Source organism: Siphateles boraxobius, unplaced genomic scaffold (assembly GCF_051911475.1).
Source record: "Siphateles boraxobius isolate OS27281-9 unplaced genomic scaffold, OSU_SipBor_1 66, whole genome shotgun sequence".
In the NCBI taxonomy this organism is placed as follows: domain Eukaryota; kingdom Metazoa; phylum Chordata; class Actinopteri; order Cypriniformes; family Leuciscidae; genus Siphateles; species Siphateles boraxobius.
The window spans coordinates 22,364,054-22,382,665 of record NW_027509193.1 but is presented as its reverse complement, the minus strand read 5'-3'; the positions used below and the strand labels follow the sequence as shown (position 1 = coordinate 22,382,665).

The 18,612-nt window shown below is 40.0% G+C and overlaps 1 protein-coding gene across 2 annotated transcripts in view; it reads right to left on the bottom strand.

Moving 5' to 3' along the window:
• The window catches only part of itga3a (integrin, alpha 3a), a 48,428-nt gene that overhangs the window by 6,507 nt on the left and 23,309 nt on the right, over window positions 1–18,612 (bottom strand). The window contains exons 11-20 of one of the 2 annotated variants that reach the window (XM_077213010.1): window positions 16,510–16,577; window positions 16,215–16,351; window positions 15,895–16,044; window positions 15,671–15,768; window positions 15,248–15,416; window positions 3,555–3,638; window positions 3,232–3,311; window positions 2,523–2,600; window positions 2,200–2,302; window positions 903–1,079 (exon numbers count right to left, since the gene is read on the bottom strand). In XM_077213010.1, the coding sequence (XP_077069125.1) occupies window positions 903–1,079; window positions 2,200–2,302; window positions 2,523–2,600; window positions 3,232–3,311; window positions 3,555–3,638; window positions 15,248–15,416; window positions 15,671–15,768; window positions 15,895–16,044; window positions 16,215–16,351; window positions 16,510–16,577 (1,144 nt within the window). Of the gene's footprint in view, window positions 1–902; window positions 1,080–2,199; window positions 2,303–2,522; window positions 2,601–3,231; window positions 3,312–3,554; window positions 3,639–15,247; window positions 15,417–15,670; window positions 15,769–15,894; window positions 16,045–16,211; window positions 16,352–16,509; window positions 16,578–18,612 lie in introns of both variants that reach the window. The other variant, XM_077213009.1, reaches the window with a different exon arrangement.

Here is an 18,612-nt window from a genome sequence, read left to right as displayed (position 1 = left end):
TATTAAATGTCTGAAAACGTTTTATTGTCCGACATAAATACATCAGTAATACCTCCCTTTTTTAAAGCTTTAACATGTTTTGACAAAGGTGGCTGATAGCAAGTGGCTAAATGGGACTACAGGCATTGTCAGAGACATTAAATCGTGCCGAACAGGAAAACTCAGAATGAGGTTATGAAAGCAGACTACTATATGTTTAGAATCACACTCTTGCAAACTATTCTAACTCCAATTTTTTTTTTTAAAGAAAGGCTGAAAGAGTCAGTAGCCTAATGGTGGCGACGTTGAAGTCATTGTCGTTCATTTATCGCCTAAGGTTGGGCTATAAACGTTTAGACTATAATCCTAAAGCCAATTGAAAAATCATAGGTTTTTGGCGAGGGCAACCAGGGTGATGCTAATTTCTGGGTTGGCCTACAAAAATACGTCACTGAAGTGCTCTGTTGGATTACGTTTCAACAAATTACATAATTCTCTCATGTTAATAATCATGCATCATGTTTTGAATTTTGAATTGGAATATTTGATTGAGCTGCTTGGTATGATATTCTCTCTTGAGTTCTTATGCTTAGGAGGTCTGGATTTTCAACAAATAAATCCATGTCCCACTGATTTATAGGCACCGGGAGATAGATAGTCCACAAACCGCCCTTCTGTTTCATATTAGGAGATGGACTTTTTGAAAATAAATCCCACACGGCTTTGTACATTAAGTGAGATTGCAGTGTGAACTGTGGGTAATATAGTTTTGGGAAAGGAGGAGGTCCCAGTCCCACCATGATTTCCTCGGCTGTTTCTCTATGGGATTAAACTGGCTGGATTCTGCTAAACTTCTCTGTCATCAATGCCGTATTGCAAAAAAATAATCAGTGACGGTGACACACATACATCTAATCACTTACTGTGAGATTACGGGGGTTTACGATGTTATTTTCAGGGACACAAAAGGGCTTGGACGTTCCTGTCATCTGAATCTCTGACAGGTAAAGCAGCCACTTCTGATTAGCCAAGGCATAAGGCCACCGAAAGATCACTTCCAGAAACCCCAGATTTCCCAGAGGTTTTCCAGAAAGGTCCACCTGCAGACAAAGGAATAAACACAAGTAGTAACTATTTATAGTAGTTGTAAACTGTCTAGGAAACAACTTGTTTAAACGTTTGGAATAATTACGTTTTTTAAAAGTATTCTGTATCCTAATTTTAAAATGTATTTTAAAATGTAATTTATTCCTTTGATGGCAAAGCTGAATTTTTAGAATTCATTACTCCAGTCGTCAGTGTCACATGATCCTTCAGAAATCATTCTAATATGATGATTTGGTGCTCAAGAAACGTTTTTGATTTTTACATTAATAATTTAGCACTAATAATGCTTGAGAACCAAATCAGCATAGTAGAATGATTTCTAAAGGATCATGTGACACTCAAAACTGGTTGTGTCTGCAGCAAGCAACAAGACTTTTTTTATCAATCATTTGGTTTCTATTTCCTGTGGAATGGTGCTAAGTAGCTCCGCCTAATGTGAAATCTCATTGCTCCAAAAACATAATGCCACAGATATGATAAGCACTGTTTGTCTGGAATGTGCAGAAAAACTGAGTGATACAAACAGTAGGTGTGTGTCCCAATTGGCATACTTTGCACTATTCAATGTCATTTTGTAGTATAAGTATTGTTAGTATTGTGTTCACACTGAAAATTCCAACAGGAATAAGAGCACTTCAAATATCCTGATAATGCACATATTTAAATGAAAACACGAAGGGTGCTTCTCAATCAGTAAGCTGCATCCTAGTGAGGTTTTGTCCTTCCTACTTCAGTTCTTCTGAGGCTAGACTCCTTATCTCCTTCTTGTGCTCAAAATGAAGGCAAAAGTTATTTGGCCACTTCAGGGTTATGAAATGTTAGTGAAACGTTTCCATAGATAATCTGTACTTGAAAGTACTAAAGTACTAAATCTGAGTTTATGTCCCAACTAGTTGCATTTGCACCAATGCAGACAATTGTTATATTTCCATTGTATTAGATAGCTGCACCTAGAGTAAAATTCTCCAAAATCCAATTCCAAAAAGCAGTATTTTAAATGTCACACTGTATTTTTTTTTTCTTACAGTGTGGACAGACAAATTATCAAACACTGCAAACTTGCCACATCACGCCTAGTTAGGACTCAATGTTAGACTGTAAAAAGTAACTTGCCGTGAAGTTGAATTCCACTGGGCTTCCAATATCACTGGTACTTTTCATGGCTGATTCTCCTATTACATTGCCACTGAATTCTGTCCTAGGGTTGGAGATAGGGCTAAAAGAAAAATAGAAATTTTTCAGATTATTATTTTTGCACACTCGTTAGATTTTTATATAGCTCTTGCTGAAGTTTGATGTCAGGCAAAAAAGTAAGACATTTCTGTAAGCAATGCTGAAGTGCAATATGAGTCATTCTGACATCACTTTGAAAAGCGCTAAGGCAGAAGTGAAGATCCAGTGAAATGCTCTAAGGATAGAAATGATGCATAACTCACATATTAAAGATGGGCTGTAGGACGTACTCCACCATTAGCACTTTTGGCAGGGGCCGTAGATCATTCTGATCGCTCTGCCTGAAAAGTGTAGATGAAATCATCAGCTAGTGTCCAAATCTGAATCATACCCTTTGAACAAACCTCTTTCACAGACAATTGTTCTTTCATATGCATATAAGCCATATGTTAGTGGTTAAAGCTGTAGAACTGAGCAGTGAATCACTGTATTTGGCCCTGTTTATCCACCTTCCTGTGGGTGGGTAGGGATGTTAATGGTATTCTTTCTATATAGAATTCTGCTCAACTTTACATAACTCCTTACGGAGAGATCATACAATTATTTTTTTTATTATTTAGAACTACCTTGCTGTGATATAATGACTGAAATTACACAAACTCATACAATTAAAAACCATCACAAAATGCAACATACAATATTAAATAAAAATGATATGTAAACTTTTGAACAACATAATTAGCATTTTTTTAAAAATAAATACTAAGTAAATTTCAAATTTGAACAAAAAGCTAAACATCTTAGACTAGAGATTTTGCACAGGGTTTGTATGAGCATAAATGGTTTCTCTTCAGGATTGTGTGTCTTTAGTAGAGATATTGATTTTTTGCAAGCTCATTTCCTGCAGAACATCTCTCCCCAAATGTTCAACTTATTTGAGAATCTGAAGAAAATCATGCCGGTTTCTCATACGTTGAGAGCTGCAATACAGTCTGAATCTCCTGCATGTCTATTGTGATTCCTGTAGTTTCAAAGGTGATCTCAATCTCCATCTGTGAGAGTGCCCGCAAGAAAATAAAGACATATTTTTTCAGATTCATTACATCTGCTCCTAGAAATGCTTTTCACACTGTTGAATAAATTCACATCCTATAATTACATCTTGTATCCAAAAAATAATCCTAAAGTCTCATCTGATGCCCATCTATTATGGTTGCTACAGTATGTCTATTTGTAAATCCCAGGGTAATTTCAAACCTATGCATGTCAAGTCACTGATACCAATGAGTACTTACGCTCTGATTTCTTTGAAAGGGGTCTCCCAGCGTACACAGAAGATAAGGAACCCCGGGAGAAAAGGTAGGATTCAAAATTGTCTTCTGCAAGACACAAAAACAGGAGCTTTGTAAAAAAAAATTATCTACACTACTGTTCAAAAGATTATTTTTTGTAATGTTTTTGAAAGAAGTCCCTAATGCACCCCAAGGCTGCAATTATTTGATCAAAAACACAGTAATAATATTTCACAGTATTACTGTTTTTACTATTTAAAACAACCATTTTCTTTTTAAATACATTTTAAAATGTAATTTATTCCTGTGATCCAAAGCTGAATTTTAAGCATCAATACTCGTCAGTGTCACATGATCCATCAGAAATCATTCTAATATGCTGATTTGCTGCTCAAGAAACATTTATTAATCAACTATGAAAACCGTTGTGCTGCTTAATCATTTTTGTGAAAACTGATATATTTATGAATAGAAAGTTAACAAAACAGCATTTATTTAGAAATATTTTTTAGCTACTTTTTGTAACAATGTAAAAAGTCTTTACTGTCACTTTTGATCAATTTAATGCAAATAAAAGTAGTAATAAAAAGGTTATTTCTCACCCCAACTGAACTGTAGAGTATATGCAAAGATAATGTAGACCAGGGGTGTTCAATTTAGCTTAAGAGCTCTAGTCACTACATTTACTTTTCAGCAAAGTTCTGTGCCCAGCTGCATAAAGCCTCTTAAGTTTTTCCCTTAAGTGTGACACTTAAACCATGAATTCCCCTTACCTAAGGGAATGATTTGAGGGTGTTGCTGTTACAGCTCTGCCAGGCTCTCACACCAGCCAATCACAGCGCACTCCCTCAGCTGAGTTCTGATCACACACACACACACCTGCACCTCATCATCATCCTCATCACTGCCAATACTTAAGCACATACTTCACCAAAGTTCACTGTACTGTCTCGTTTGTATGAAGAGGACTACTTACCTTACAACGACATACCAGACTTCTCCAGTGATCTCTCTTCAATTTCCACTCCAGCGTCATGTCTCCATTCTACTCTGTGTGATTCTCCCAGTGTCTTGTCCTTCCTCCGTGTCTCCAAAGTCTCCAGCGATTCTGCGTACCATCCTTCCACGCCTTCATCGATCCATCAGCATTCATGTAAGAAGATACATTCCATTCACTGCCAGCATCCCACTCTCCAATTAATCATTGCACTTCCTACTCACCTGCTTCCAGTTCATCTGCTCCGTTGTTGTCGAAATAAACTTCCTGTTTACTTCATCTCTGTCTCATGAGTCTGATTCCGTAACAGAAGACCGGACCGATTACAGACAGACAACATCATAAGCTCACCAGAACCGCTCCATTACAACTCTGATCCCATCACACCAGCCATCGCCACCACTTCTTCCATGATCATGATCGCCAGTCCCATGGCCAAACCAGCGCCCTACCCTGGTCTGGCAGAAGATTGCAATGGATTTCTCCCGCAATGTTCATTTACTCAGCGACAGAGGCGGCTGACCCAGGGGCTCTGCCTGTATTGTGGTGCTGGGGGGCTCTCACTTCCCGAACAGAAGGTCATGGAGGAGTATGTAGAAGAGCCCCTCCAACAAGGCTACATCCGCCCTTCTACGTCCCCTGCTGCTTCGAGTTTTTCTTCGTGGCCAAGAAGGACGGAGGCTTGCGGCGTATTGATTACCGTGCTTTCAACAAAATCACTGTCAAATTCCGATATCCTCTTCCCCTCGTCCAGGTGGCCCTAGAACACTTCCGGAGCCACGGTCTTCACCAAGTTGGACCTCCGCAGCGCGTACAACCTCATCCGGATACATGAGGGGGACGAGTAGAAGACCGCCTTCGTGACCCCTACTCAACACTGAGTATTTAGTTATGCTATATGGTTTAGTCAACGCCCTCTCCGTATTCCAGGACTTCATGCATGAGGTTCCCTGGGAGTACATTCACCGAACTGTCCTCGTCTACATAGATGACATCCTTATTTACTCCCGGAGCATGGCAGACCATCGCCATCACTTTGCGGAGGTCCTGAAACACCTGAAGGATTTCCATCTGTTCCTAAAGGCCGAGAAGTGTTCCTTTCACCAACCCTCAGTGCAGTTTCTTGGTTATAACATCAATGACAAGGGTATCCAGATGGACGAGGGGAAGGTGGAGCCCATCCAAAACTGGCCCACACCATTCACCATTAAAGAACTCCTGTAAGACTGGAAAAACTGGAAGGACTTTAAGAGAGGGCCACTCTCTGATAAAATAAAGGAAATTAACATTTGAACTCCCCCTCATGCACTATTGAGACGAAGGTCTCACCTCCCTCATCCTAATCTACATTTCTCTCCCCCATTCTTCATCCTGGCAGAGGTCTACCAAACTCACAAAAGAATCTAAATGGTTTAATGTGAATGAATATCATCGAGTTTTATACATGTTTGGTATTATTTGAAATGTCTCGGTGCGACTGGTACAAATGTCTCATTCCCAAAGAAGTAAACCAAAAGGTAATAAAGTTCTTAGGAAGTTTAGAAACATCTTCCACAATGGAGGGTGTGTCTTTGAGTTAACACCTTTTGACCATTTGACTGAATGCTAATTTTCCACTGCTAGCAAATAGTGACTTACCACTGTGGATGATGTTTAGATTTGAAATGAGGTCTGGGTATATAATGAAACGCAGCGAGAGCTCGGGGCCTTTTCTATATTTGAGATTGGCCCGTGAGGCTAAGAGTTGCGAGACTCTCAGCTTCATGCATTTCTTGTAAGGTAAAATTTTTCCTCTTTATTCTAGAGCATTTGATGTTTTGCAGTGATTATCTTTGAATTGATTATGAAATTGTAATGATACATTTACCTGACATATTAAATTCTGACATTTGATTATTCTGATTGACTTTGACATTATTTTCATTCAAGAGTTTAAAAGAATAGTAAAACATTCGCTCACATTTAATGATGCACAGATATCATTAAAGCCTTTTCATTTATGGAGTCAAATTAAATAACAAGTATATACCAGAGGCGATTTCTTTAAGACTGCAAGGGAAGCTCAGCTTCCCCTGTATAATGTCAAAAAAATAATGGTCAAATATGTACAATTGTGCTAATATTTTATTGACTAAAAATGCGTTAGAACAAGTTAATCTCGAAGACGAGTTCGTTCAGAATCAGCAACGTATAGCAGGTCGGCTGACTCGATTTCCTTCTCATACAGTCTCGTAGCATCACAGTGCATTTCCCTATGGCATTTCCCCATTGAAACTGAGCGTCCATTGACTTCAATGGGGCTGCTTTGAACAGTTTTTTTCAGTGCTTCGAAACTAGACGGTCATTGGATAAATGCTGCGATTATGTCCCGCCCAGGGACGCTCAGCGTCTCTAGGGTGAATAGAGAAGTGGGCTGGTCTGGAGTCCGGGCGTCTGAGTGATGATTGGAGGATCTGTCGAAAGACTGCATCTCCTTTTGACTGACAGCTATTTTGTACTATAAGAAGTCGCTGAAGCTATTCGCGCTCAGTCATATCGCGGATTTCTCAAGTGTAGTCAAAAGACAAACCGCTGCAACCTATTTCTTGATATTTGCGTGCGAAATTGCCAATTTTCATTTATATATTTCACAGTTACACACCACATCCCTTGTTTGAGTTTTAGCGAGTTTAATAATTTTCTTTTGATCGTCATTCATTCATTCATTCATTCATTCATTCATTCATTCATATAGCAGGCAAGGCTAGCGTGGGTGAAACTGCACACGATGTCAGACAGTGCTAATATTGTCGACCTGATTTTGGCGAAGTCATTTGAAAGTCTTCCTTACGAGGAAAAGCTTAAAATTAAACAGAAGGGCAGATCAACACCTAAGATTGATTTAGTGCAAAAAATAGAGAAAAATAACAGGTCCTTTCAGCTCTCCTGGTATGACAAAATTAGCGGGCTGACTGGAAGTGCTGTGATAAGTAAAATGTACTGCTGGCCATGCCTCTTAATGAAACCATCTCACGGATGTGTTGTTTGGTCAAAGGTGGGGTTTGAAGATCTGTCTAACTTTGACAGGGCATATAAAAGACATGAAAAGAGCCATGAACATGTGAGTTCATGTGCAAGATTAAGTTGCATGGGCAGGATCAGGGTTGAGCATGCAATCAATAAAGGTGCTGGCATTCAAGTGGCTAAACATAATGAAACAGTAAAAAAAAACAGGACCTTCCTAAACCGCCTTATTGATGTGACATCCTTGCTTGGCCGGCAGGAGCTGTCATTTAGGGGACATGATGAGAGTAGTTTATCATCCAACAAGGGGAATTACAGGGAGTTCACAGAAACATTAGCTAAATATGACTCTGTCCTGTCCACACAATTTGAGTGCTCAACTGTGTTTTCTGCTATGTCCCATACTGCAAGAAAAGAATTGAGTCTCTTCTTGCATTTGTCAAAGAGAAGAGGTCAGAGGGGGCTTTCCAAGCTGTTTATGCCAAAACAGCAGATCTCACATCAGACCCACTGTAGGATTACAAATTTATTTAAATATTTAATTTAGATTTCCAATACAATAGTATTTTATATTGAGAAAGTTTAGAAATGATGAGACCAGGAAATCTCTGCAAACGGTAGGGGTTCCCAGCGGGATATTCCTGACTGTCCCATCTCAGTACGAGAAGGCTAGGCTTTTCCTGTTCTCGTTGTTTACCGGGTGAAGAGTCATGCTGAGCAAGTTTGAACACCTGTTATTTTATTACTGAGACCATTTGTCTCATCTCAGTACGAGAAGTCTATGCCTTTCCTGTTCTCATGTCTCAGCTCATTTACATGCTTTGTTCATCACAATGTAATCCCTCCCCCTTGAAATGTATATATGAACTCAATGTATACTGCCTTAGTTAGACTAGACTTGATTTGACTTGGGTACGAAGCAGACTACAGCGAATAAAGAATCCTGCTTAAATAAGTCTCCTGGTTTTCGCTTCTGAGTTTTTCTACACTGAAGAAGGAAGAAGTTCACAACAGACGAGATGAGCCCATGAGAAAGCGCCGTCTGACCCAATTGCAGGACCCCCAAGAGCGCTACAGAAATCTGTACATGGCGATCCTTGATAACATCTTGGAGTAGATTCCTTTACGTTTTTCAAATTTGTAAAGTATGCTCTTCTTAGAATTAGTCAATCCAGGGAAATTTGATGACATGAGGCAAGTATTTCCAGAGGAGGCCTTCCAAAGTGTCCTGAAAAGTTATGGCCATCACTTTGATTCAGGGAGACTGAGGTCTGAACTTCAAGTCCTGTATTCAGATCAGGACTTGCAGGGTAACAGGGGAAAGCTGTGTGATTACTTGGTGTTCCTTAAAAACATGGAGTTGGACAGTGCAATGCCTCAGCTGTACAAACTGTTCTCATTAGTGGCAACAATTGGAGCTACATCTGCAGGTGTAGAAAGGAGCTTCTCCTGTTTAAAGCGGCTCAAGTCCTACACGCGTAACACAATGGGCCAAGGTCGTTTAAGCAGCCTAGCTCTGCTGGCCATTGAGAGGACACTGGTCAAGTCACTGGAAAAGATGCCTAGTTGGTACGACAGGGTCACAGAGCATTTTCTTGAAAAGAAACGCAGGGCAGAATTTACGTTTAAATAAATGGACAATTCTATGATGTAGGCCGAAAATGAGCTTCCCCTCTTTGAGAGACCAGCAGCCGCCACTGGTATATACATATGAAAAAATTTATTGAATTTAACCAAAAATACTTTGCCGCGAGAAAAGAGAGTAATACGCAAAGACCTTCACCGCTAATTCGAAAACCGCCATTGGATCGAGCTAGACGGCACTACAAACTACAATGCTTCGCAAACTTTTACAGATAGTTCATCTTCGGCTACAGTTCCAGCACCAGTCTCCTGCAGAACAAGCCCAAGTCTCTGTCCTGGTTAGGGATGGGTATCGAGACCCGGTATTACAAATTTTGAAAGGCCTCTGTATCGATAAGCTCGGACGTTATCTGTTCTGCTGTCGGTACTGGAGAAATTAAGAAAATACCCGTACTATTTATTATTGCTATAAAGACGTTATCTTGAACATGTTTATCTCGCCATCCATTTCTATATTTGAAACCATTTGTCTGTGATGCAATTCTGCTATTCAGAAGAGAGAGAGAGAGAGCGATCTCTCACGCGGAGCCACTGCGTGAACAACACGACAGTCCCTGCTTTATGAGTGACTATGAGGACAGAACTAAACATTCAAACGTGGTTACACTTTAGATCTGGGATATTATTCTAATTTTATTTTAGATTTCGGCTTTCAAAGATTATAAAAAGAAGATATTTGAGATTAAACCATTACAAACTAGATGCATTCTGTCTGGCGCAACTTCCTTCACTTCACAGCGATACGCTGTCATTTCTTCCTAAAACCCAAACGTGCCATCAGAATCAGCACGAACGTTGTAAAATGCAGTCTCTACTGTTGCTAAAATTGCGGACGTGTTTGATCATAAAAAGACCTATTAAAAGCACAAAAATCTGCGCAAGAGACGCTGTTTACAAGGCGACGCGCGCTCCGAAATGGACTGCAACGAGACAAGAAAAGTATAGGCCTACTTAACTTTGGGCTTCATGTGCGCATCTAAACTATCAAATATAAATAAAAATATAAAAATGACCAGCTCGGAGATTCACTGAAACACAATTTATTCACTTAAACACAGTTTATGTCTTAAATGGACGTAAATAATTGGGAGAAAATTATGGTGCATCAGTCACTATTAGATCTGCACTCGGTCTTAAAGGGGCAACGTCTAATAAACCTGCTGACGATTGAGCCATTAATGCGAATCAAACAACAAAAGGCAGAGAAAATCACTCACAGCTCTTGAATGAATAACTTTAGCTTTAATAATGCAACAACTATGCATTGTTGTTTTACATTTGATTACTAAATTAGATTTCTTTTCAGACAGAAACACTTACCTGAAAAATAATGTTAGTAGAGCTTCCTGAAATTAAAGCACTGTGTATATAATTTGGATCTTTGTTAAATTGTATTCTTTTTTTGGCAATATGTTTGTACTTGTTTTTGCTTATCGTGTCCTATCTCATGTATATAAAACAAAAAAGCCTGCACACTGCTGCATAACAAATAGATATTTTATTTGTTTTGTTAAAGCATTGCTTTTTCTTTTGCTATAGATTTGTTACATTTCAAAATATAAAGCAAATGTTAATTGTTACCCGAATGTAAAAAAAAAAAAAAAAAAAGAACCGATAAGAATACCGTTAAAGTACCGGATTGATAAGCAGTATCGGTAAGAGTAGTAATACCGTTAAAACCTTAACGATACCCATCCCTCGTCCTGGTCAGCAGCTGCCAACGAAGCCTTCCAACGACTGAAGAAAACATTCACCAGCGCACCGCTCCTCATCCATCCAGACCCCGAGAAACCTTTTGTCGTGGAAGTGGATCCATCCACTACCGGGGTAGGAGTGGTACTGTCTCAGCAGCAGGGGACCCCAGCCAAACTCCATCCATGCGACTTCTACTCCAAAAAGCTCAGCCCAGCGGAGAGGAACTACGATGTCGCAACCAAGAACTCCTTGCCATAAAACTTGCCCTAGAGGAGTGGATGCATTGGTTGGAGGGTGCACAACACCCCTTCAGTCATCACTGATCATGAAAACCTCCAGTACCTAAAAGAGGCCAATAGACTCAATCCCCGCCAGGCCCGTTGGGGCTTGTTCTTTACCCGATTTAACTTCTCCATTTCCTATCATCCAGGTTCAAAGAATGTGAAGGCTGACTCTCTTTCGAGTCTGTATGCTACAGAAGGGGTAAGCGAAGAACCTGAGCCCATGCCACCCGAGTTGATCGTTAGTCCCATCCAGTGGTCTTCAGACTCCATCACCTCCTCCAATGCCTCCAACGCCGCACTGCTGGGCTGTCCCCCCGGATGTCAGTATGTCACCAGAGCCCAACGCACACCCCTGATTCACTCCGCACATACATCCTTGGGCACTGGCCTAGCATGGCTAGGGATGTCAGAAGGTTCGTCCAAGGATGCGCGGACTGTGCCATGGCCAAGAGTCCTTGCCATTTACCATCTGGCAAACTTCTGCCGCTGCCCGTTCCCAACCGGCCATGGTCCCACCTAGGAGTGGACTTCATGCCTGACCTCCCACCTTCTGACAGTAATGCATGCATCTTGGTGATAATTGACCGATTCTCGAAATCCTGTCGTCTTCTCCCCCAAAAGGGACTACCCACAGCAATGGAAACAGCAGAACTCCCCTCAATCACGTCTTCAGATATAATGGACTCCCAGAAGACATCGTTTCAGACCGCGGACCGCAGTTTATATCAAGGGAATGAAAAGCGTTCTTCTCCCTCCTAGGTGTGACCGTAAGCCTATTGTCCGGGTACCATCCGCAGTCGAACGGGCAGACCGAGAGGAAGATCCAGGAAAGGCCATTTCCTACGAACCTCCTGTCAGTGCCACCAGAACTCTTGGAACCAGTTCCTAGGCTGGGCCGAGTATGCCCAGAACTCCCTCGGTCAACCGACTACTAGACTCACTCCCTTCCAGTGGGTACTCTGTTTCCAGCCACCATTGTTCCCGTGGTCGGGAGAACCGTCCCAGCGGTCCACTGCTGGTTCCGAGAGAGCGAGAGGGTCTGGGACGCACTGTTACAGCGCACTCCCTCACCTGGGATCTGATCACACACACCTGCACCTCATCATCACTGCCACTACTTAAGCACACACTTCACCACAGCTCACTATCCTGTCTCGTTTGTAAGAATGAAATGGACTACTTACCTTACCTTGTAACGACCTAATTACTTCTCCAGCGTTCTAGTTCACCCGCTCAGTTGTCCAAATAAACTTCCTGTTTGCTTCATCTCTGTTCCGTGAGTCTGATTCCTTAACACTTGCATGTACTGTAATCATTTAAACCCTTCTCTTAGGTAAGGGACAGTTTAACCAAAAATAAAAATGTATTAATTTACTCATCCTCATGACATCCCTCAAGACTTTTGAAATATTTCTTTATCATTTTCATTGAAATACATGGAGCAAGGCTGTTTTGGAAGCTCAAACGTGTTTGCTTGATGAGACACACACGTTTGAGCTTCCGTTGACTATATTTGATACGAGCTTTGTATGTAATTTGATCAATGTTTATATGTGCGGCCGATCATGTCTCGTTAGAAGACTTGGTTTAAACCTGCTCGCTCTATGTAACCAATGGTTTGCCAAATCTTATGTTATACTTAGGAAAATGACAGCGAGTATTTTTTTTTTGGCTTTTAGTTTAGGTTAGCCTTACTGTTATCTATACGCTAGTGTGATCCAAAACAATGACAAAAGATGCTGTGGCTAAAATCAGGTACTTGTTCACACATTTACTATTTTCTACATGGTGAATGGCACAGTGCACTATATATAGTAGGGGATAGGGAATGATGCGGACAGTGTAAATACGCATTGGGGCGAAAGAAGTCTGGTTTCACGCTAGTGTCACACAAACCGCTGCAGCGCACACACAGTCTGCTCCGGTCCAAAGACACGATAGCACAGAGCAGATCATATGTGTGAGTCGGCTCAGACCAGAAAATGCATCCGACCCATTTGAATTCCACACAGAATGCTGTATTTTAAAGCGATATGGAGGAGATTATGAGGAGAAATGGTTAGAGATTAGAAAATGCCCGAGCTGTGATATAAACAAAACGCTACTGGCTAATTTAAAAAAAGGGAAGAGCTGTTCGATGTGTCCCATCCTGTCTTCCTGTTTCAGTAAAAATTAAGACAACACATTGAATAATGCTGCGTGTTTCAAGGCACTTCAGTGGGCCTTTAAAGGGTTTTATGCAACCCTTATAGTTTTTAAAGGCATTTATTTAGGGAAAAATAGACACTTAAGGGAAAATCTAAGGGTTTACGATGATTCACCTAAAGAAACCCTTATGCAACACATAGCCCTGGTTTCACAGACAAGGCATAAGCTAGTCCCAGACTAAAATGCATGTTTGAGTTGTTTTAACTGGCATATTTTAAAATATGTCAGTGCCATTGTTTGGTCTCAAGATGATAATATTTTTTTTCTAAGGCATGTTTATGAAAGCTACTTAAATATCCTAATTTAGTTAAGGTCTGGCTTAATCTATCCCTGTCTGTGAAACCAGGCCTTAATGATTATTTTCTGCAACACCCTTATAAGTGTAAGGAAAAACCTAAGCGTGATCTAAGGGAAAATTACACTTAAGGTGTTTTATGCAACCAGGCATTTGTAACTAATTTTTACAAAAAGTTGCTAATATGGCTTGTTTAGCTATGAAATGAAATAAATGTCCAAACTGATAGCAGCAGTGTACTGTAAAAATAATTCTAAAATCCTAAATAAATACTATGTAGTCTCTACAAAAACTGCATCTTTGTCTATACACTGTAAAAAAATGCAAAGTTGTTTTTTAAGGAGCAATATTATTGCTGAAACTATTGCCTACAGGCAGCAACAAAAGATTGAGCATTCTAGTGTTACAATGTTATACTCGCTTCCAGTGTTGACATACTGATAGAGGCGGCTCTCTGTCATCATGACAATCAATGCTCTCTGACTGTTGTATATGTTTGTTTACAATTTTATTAATAAATGAGACATGCGGTCTCAAGTTTATGGCACAAGTGGTCATTATAGCAATAGGTGTTGGGGTGGAGGAATGGAATTGAGTAGGGAGAGGCTTTGATTAACTATCTTTAGATGTTGTCTCATTTTCAGGTGTGGTGGCTTCACCACAGGCACACTTGGCTGGCCTGGTTGGAAAGGATAGTGTTCATCACATAAATGTGCCATAAACCAGTCCCTCCAGAAAAAAAACGCATAATTCAATGCATAATCAGACAAAGTCTGCATATTTATGCGGGGGCCGAATTTTTTCAAATACGCCGCACTTTCGCCGCATAAATTGAAGATTTCCGCGCAAAATAACATTTTCGTTGCAAAAAAGTCACATATATCTTAGCAGAAAGTTGAAAAATGTTGCAGCCATTTTCCCCTGTTGCCATGGGAACGTTATGAAGTTACATAATTACGCGACGTGAACATCATTGAAAAGCTGTAAAACAGGAAGCACACATTTTATTTTTACAGAAGTTGTAGCATATTCCTTTTGTAAAGCTACAGAAATTGTTTGACTCATCAATGTTTTGTAAGTTTGTGCCATGTGTTTATTAAGGTCTGAAATAAATAAAACAAGATGAGAACTTAAATATTCCCAGCACTTTATGTGATGTAGTATGCTTGCTTATCATAGGAAGTACTAAGAAATGACTCTTTACATTAAGGTAGTAGCCTAGTGAGAACAGGGTGTTGGGGGATCACTTTTTTTTTCTCTTTTTCATCAAACCGCTGTTTTGCAAGTTCGCGCAATTTTTGCAAGTTCGCGCAATTTCATTGCATAAAATTGCATAAATGTCCCGCATATTCCATCGCATTTTTTAAGACAACGTGCCACATAATCAAGGATTTTTGCCTGCAACAATCACAAAAAACTCTGCATTTTTCTGGAAGGACTGATTAACAGTTCTAGATCAATCAATGGCGGGTCTGGATCTGGACTGCGGTCTGCTAATTGGTGATTTCTGACATAGATTGTTACATGACAAAACTGAGGTGTAATTTCTGAGGACATCTAAAGATCTTACCTTGGGATTCAGGCTGGAGAAGCTGAGTGAAGAGGGTATGGTGACATTTAGAAGAGCACTGTAAGCGTCTTCTGCTTTCCTGTCCTGTGATTCCATGTTGAACACATTAACCATTAACTTCAGCTTCCTCACGTCGGTAGTGTAGTGAAAAATCTGGAGGCCATTCCGGCTGTAAAAACACACCGACAGGTTAGACGCATTTCACATCACCTCAATGATGTCATGGCAGTTCCAAACCATTTATGGCTCAGGTCATTGGATCAAAAGTGTTCATTAGCGAAAATGGATCATCATTTAAAGGAAGCAAGGATCAGATTAGGTAGATCCTTTTTTTGTAGCATGATGAGAGATATTCAGTTGATAAATTCATGTCTATTCAGTCATCTATTTCTCCTTTCAGAGGAAGCATGATACTGAGCTTACATGGGGAACGGTGTGTTCTGCTCATCTGTGAATGTAGCCGTCATCTGAAGGTTGCTCTCACATTTGTTATCAACTCCACATTCTTTTTGTATGTGGATCTAAAGAAAAAGATGACATTGGTGTTATAGAAGCGAGAATGTGAGCAGGTGGTGAAGGGTATACATTGCATTTCCAAAAAAACATAATTTGTGTTTGAGCGAGGCAAAGTATGCTGTCAAAGGTACCTCAGCTTTTGCAGTCAGAGCGTTGCTTTTGCTGATCACAGGAAAAGCATTGAGGTCCTCCAACGTCGGTCCACCTGAGGGAAGTGGCTCCTCCAAAGACACTTTCAGCTCGAAAACTATCGGAACCACCTTGTCTTGCATCGACGTGGACTGTGAGAGTTAAATGCAGAGACAACATACCAAATCTCTAACAATTAGCCCAATTTGACCACAGGGTGAATCAACCCAAACATTAACATATCGGCCCAATTGATGCATATGTTAGAGCCTTTCCATCAGATTAAAATGGCAATTCAAAGGATGGCCTTGAATCATACCACGTTGAGTTTCAGAGAACGACAATCTCCAGACGGATTAACGGACATTTTGCCAGTGTATCTGCCCTCTTTGTTGTCAAGGAAATGAACACGAGTATTTCGAGATGAGAGCTGATCGGCTTCCACCGTATATTGAAAAGCTGAGGAAAACAACAGATCTTTCTTACACTTAATGTTGGATTTTAATTCTGACTGTCAGAATGTGAAACAGCGCATTGAATCATACATTTCACATGACTATAACATTTAGAGGTTTTGCATTTATATTTAGGGTAACAAATTGAGATGTGGAACTTACTAATACTCTTCTGGGAATTGGAAATGCCAGTGCTGTATGTGTAGGAGAAACAGACCTTTGCTTCAATACTGCATAGGGAAAAGACAAACAGAATTAACTGATAGATATAGACATTAAAACAACAGTTGTGACTAGAGCTGTACAATTAAATAAATTAATTTTTAATAAATAATCAATATTAAGCTGCAATTAAATTAGGAAAATATATATTAGAGTATAACATTTAGATATACTTTCATTATGTCAAAGATTTCGATTTATAACCTGTTTTTTTTTGCGTATAATGCAATGGTCACTCAGAGGTGACTTTTTCAGTAAAATCAATGTCATATTTTTGTTCAATCATATTTTTTGATTATTATTTATCATTTTGAGAGGATTTTATGATGCAATTCAATATTTATAAGCAATTTTTTATGAGCTATAAGAATTTTTTTTTATAAATGCAATATTTCACGTTAAAATAGGTTAAAGGTACAATATGTACGATTTTTGTAATAAAATATTCAAAAAACACTTTCACAGTGTGATATATTTCATGCAGTTGTGTACTTACATTATCCAAAAAAAAAGTTCCCAAGGATTTGTAAATCCATAGAAATTCCGATTTTTAATAATGTCAGAGAATGTCTAATAAGGGGAGAACTTCCACTCTCAGTAAACTTCCGGCTTCTGAACTGGCTGCAGTTCCACTCTGGTTCCATATGAGGGCGCTCACAGGACGAGTGCAGAATGAATGGAGGTCAATGGAGCTATACCCCTCAAAATCCACTTTTCTCAGGATATAATTTTTTGTCTAGTAATTTGAATGTTGTATTCAAAAGGAGATGCAAAGAAATTACACATTACTGGGTGTTAGATTTTTTAGAGTCACTTATTTGCTTTAAAAAGTCTTTTAAAATGTCAATGACGTCACAAAGATCGTACGATCAGAGATACTTTTTTTGGCAATCCTTCAGTCACTTTGGTGCTTTCACGCTCTGCACTTTCTTTTCTCTCGAGGCATGGACAACACAGCTGACACAGGTAAATACACGTGCTAAAAGAGTTTTTGTTTTGTTGTTTTAAAAGACCACGCCGAAAATACACACACACATTATGGTCCCACTTCGGATGCCACGATGACATCAAGCGGTATCTCTGGTCGTAATCAGTCCTTCACTGACCAATCAGCGTTCATTAGCAGAATGCTAGCGTGTAATGGGCAACAACAACTCAACCTATAAGAAATCGAAAGGAAATAAGTACTCATTCATTCAACTTTCGACCTATAACCCATGTTGAACTTGCAAAACCTACAATCATATCTGAGATTTCTCAACGGCAATCGGTTGAAAGAGACAAATTTAGCCGTCTAGCTCCATAGACTCCCATTCATTTTGCACTCATGGGCGATCGCCTCCAGTGGAACTCTTGTGGAACTACAACCAAAATTCGGTACAAAAGGACTTAATAGGGAGTGGCCAGGCTCTCCGTAGACATAGACGGTAAAAGAAATGGACACAGCAACCCCATTGATTTCAACGGAGAAGACTGAACCCCGATTATTGCACTTCCTTCCTGATGACTGAGCGACTGCGCAGGCTCAAACTGAGGTTGACAACAGTCTGACAGTTGTAAATCTTCTAGTAGCTGTGCCAAGACAAATCTGAATCACCTAATTCCTCAAACACGTTGTTGAAATATTTTGTCCTGTTACTTTTATGGACTCTCTATCTATGGGCTTCTGCCTTGACTTCTGCCTCTATGTCACTACGATTGCCTCATAGGCCGTAAAAGATTGCAATCGTTAGCCTTTTTTCTTCTTCTACGGGGCCATAACGTAAGGTACACAGTAATGGAGCCTTTTATACAGTGTCGTGTTTCTTTAGTAATGAACAAATTAAGCCTTTGGATGCCTCGGATGTAAAGTTATTCGCTGTCAAAGTGACGCCAAAATGAATGGGAGTCAATGGAATGCTAACAGCAGGTGAAGTTCTGCTACAATGGTGGCTCCCGCGAGGCTTCAGTTTCCTGCTGATGGATTACCCCCTTGTCCGTAGAAAGGCTCTGATAATAGGTTTGTTTGAGATGCGCCTTGCCTCGCCTGAAATGTAGTCGAGA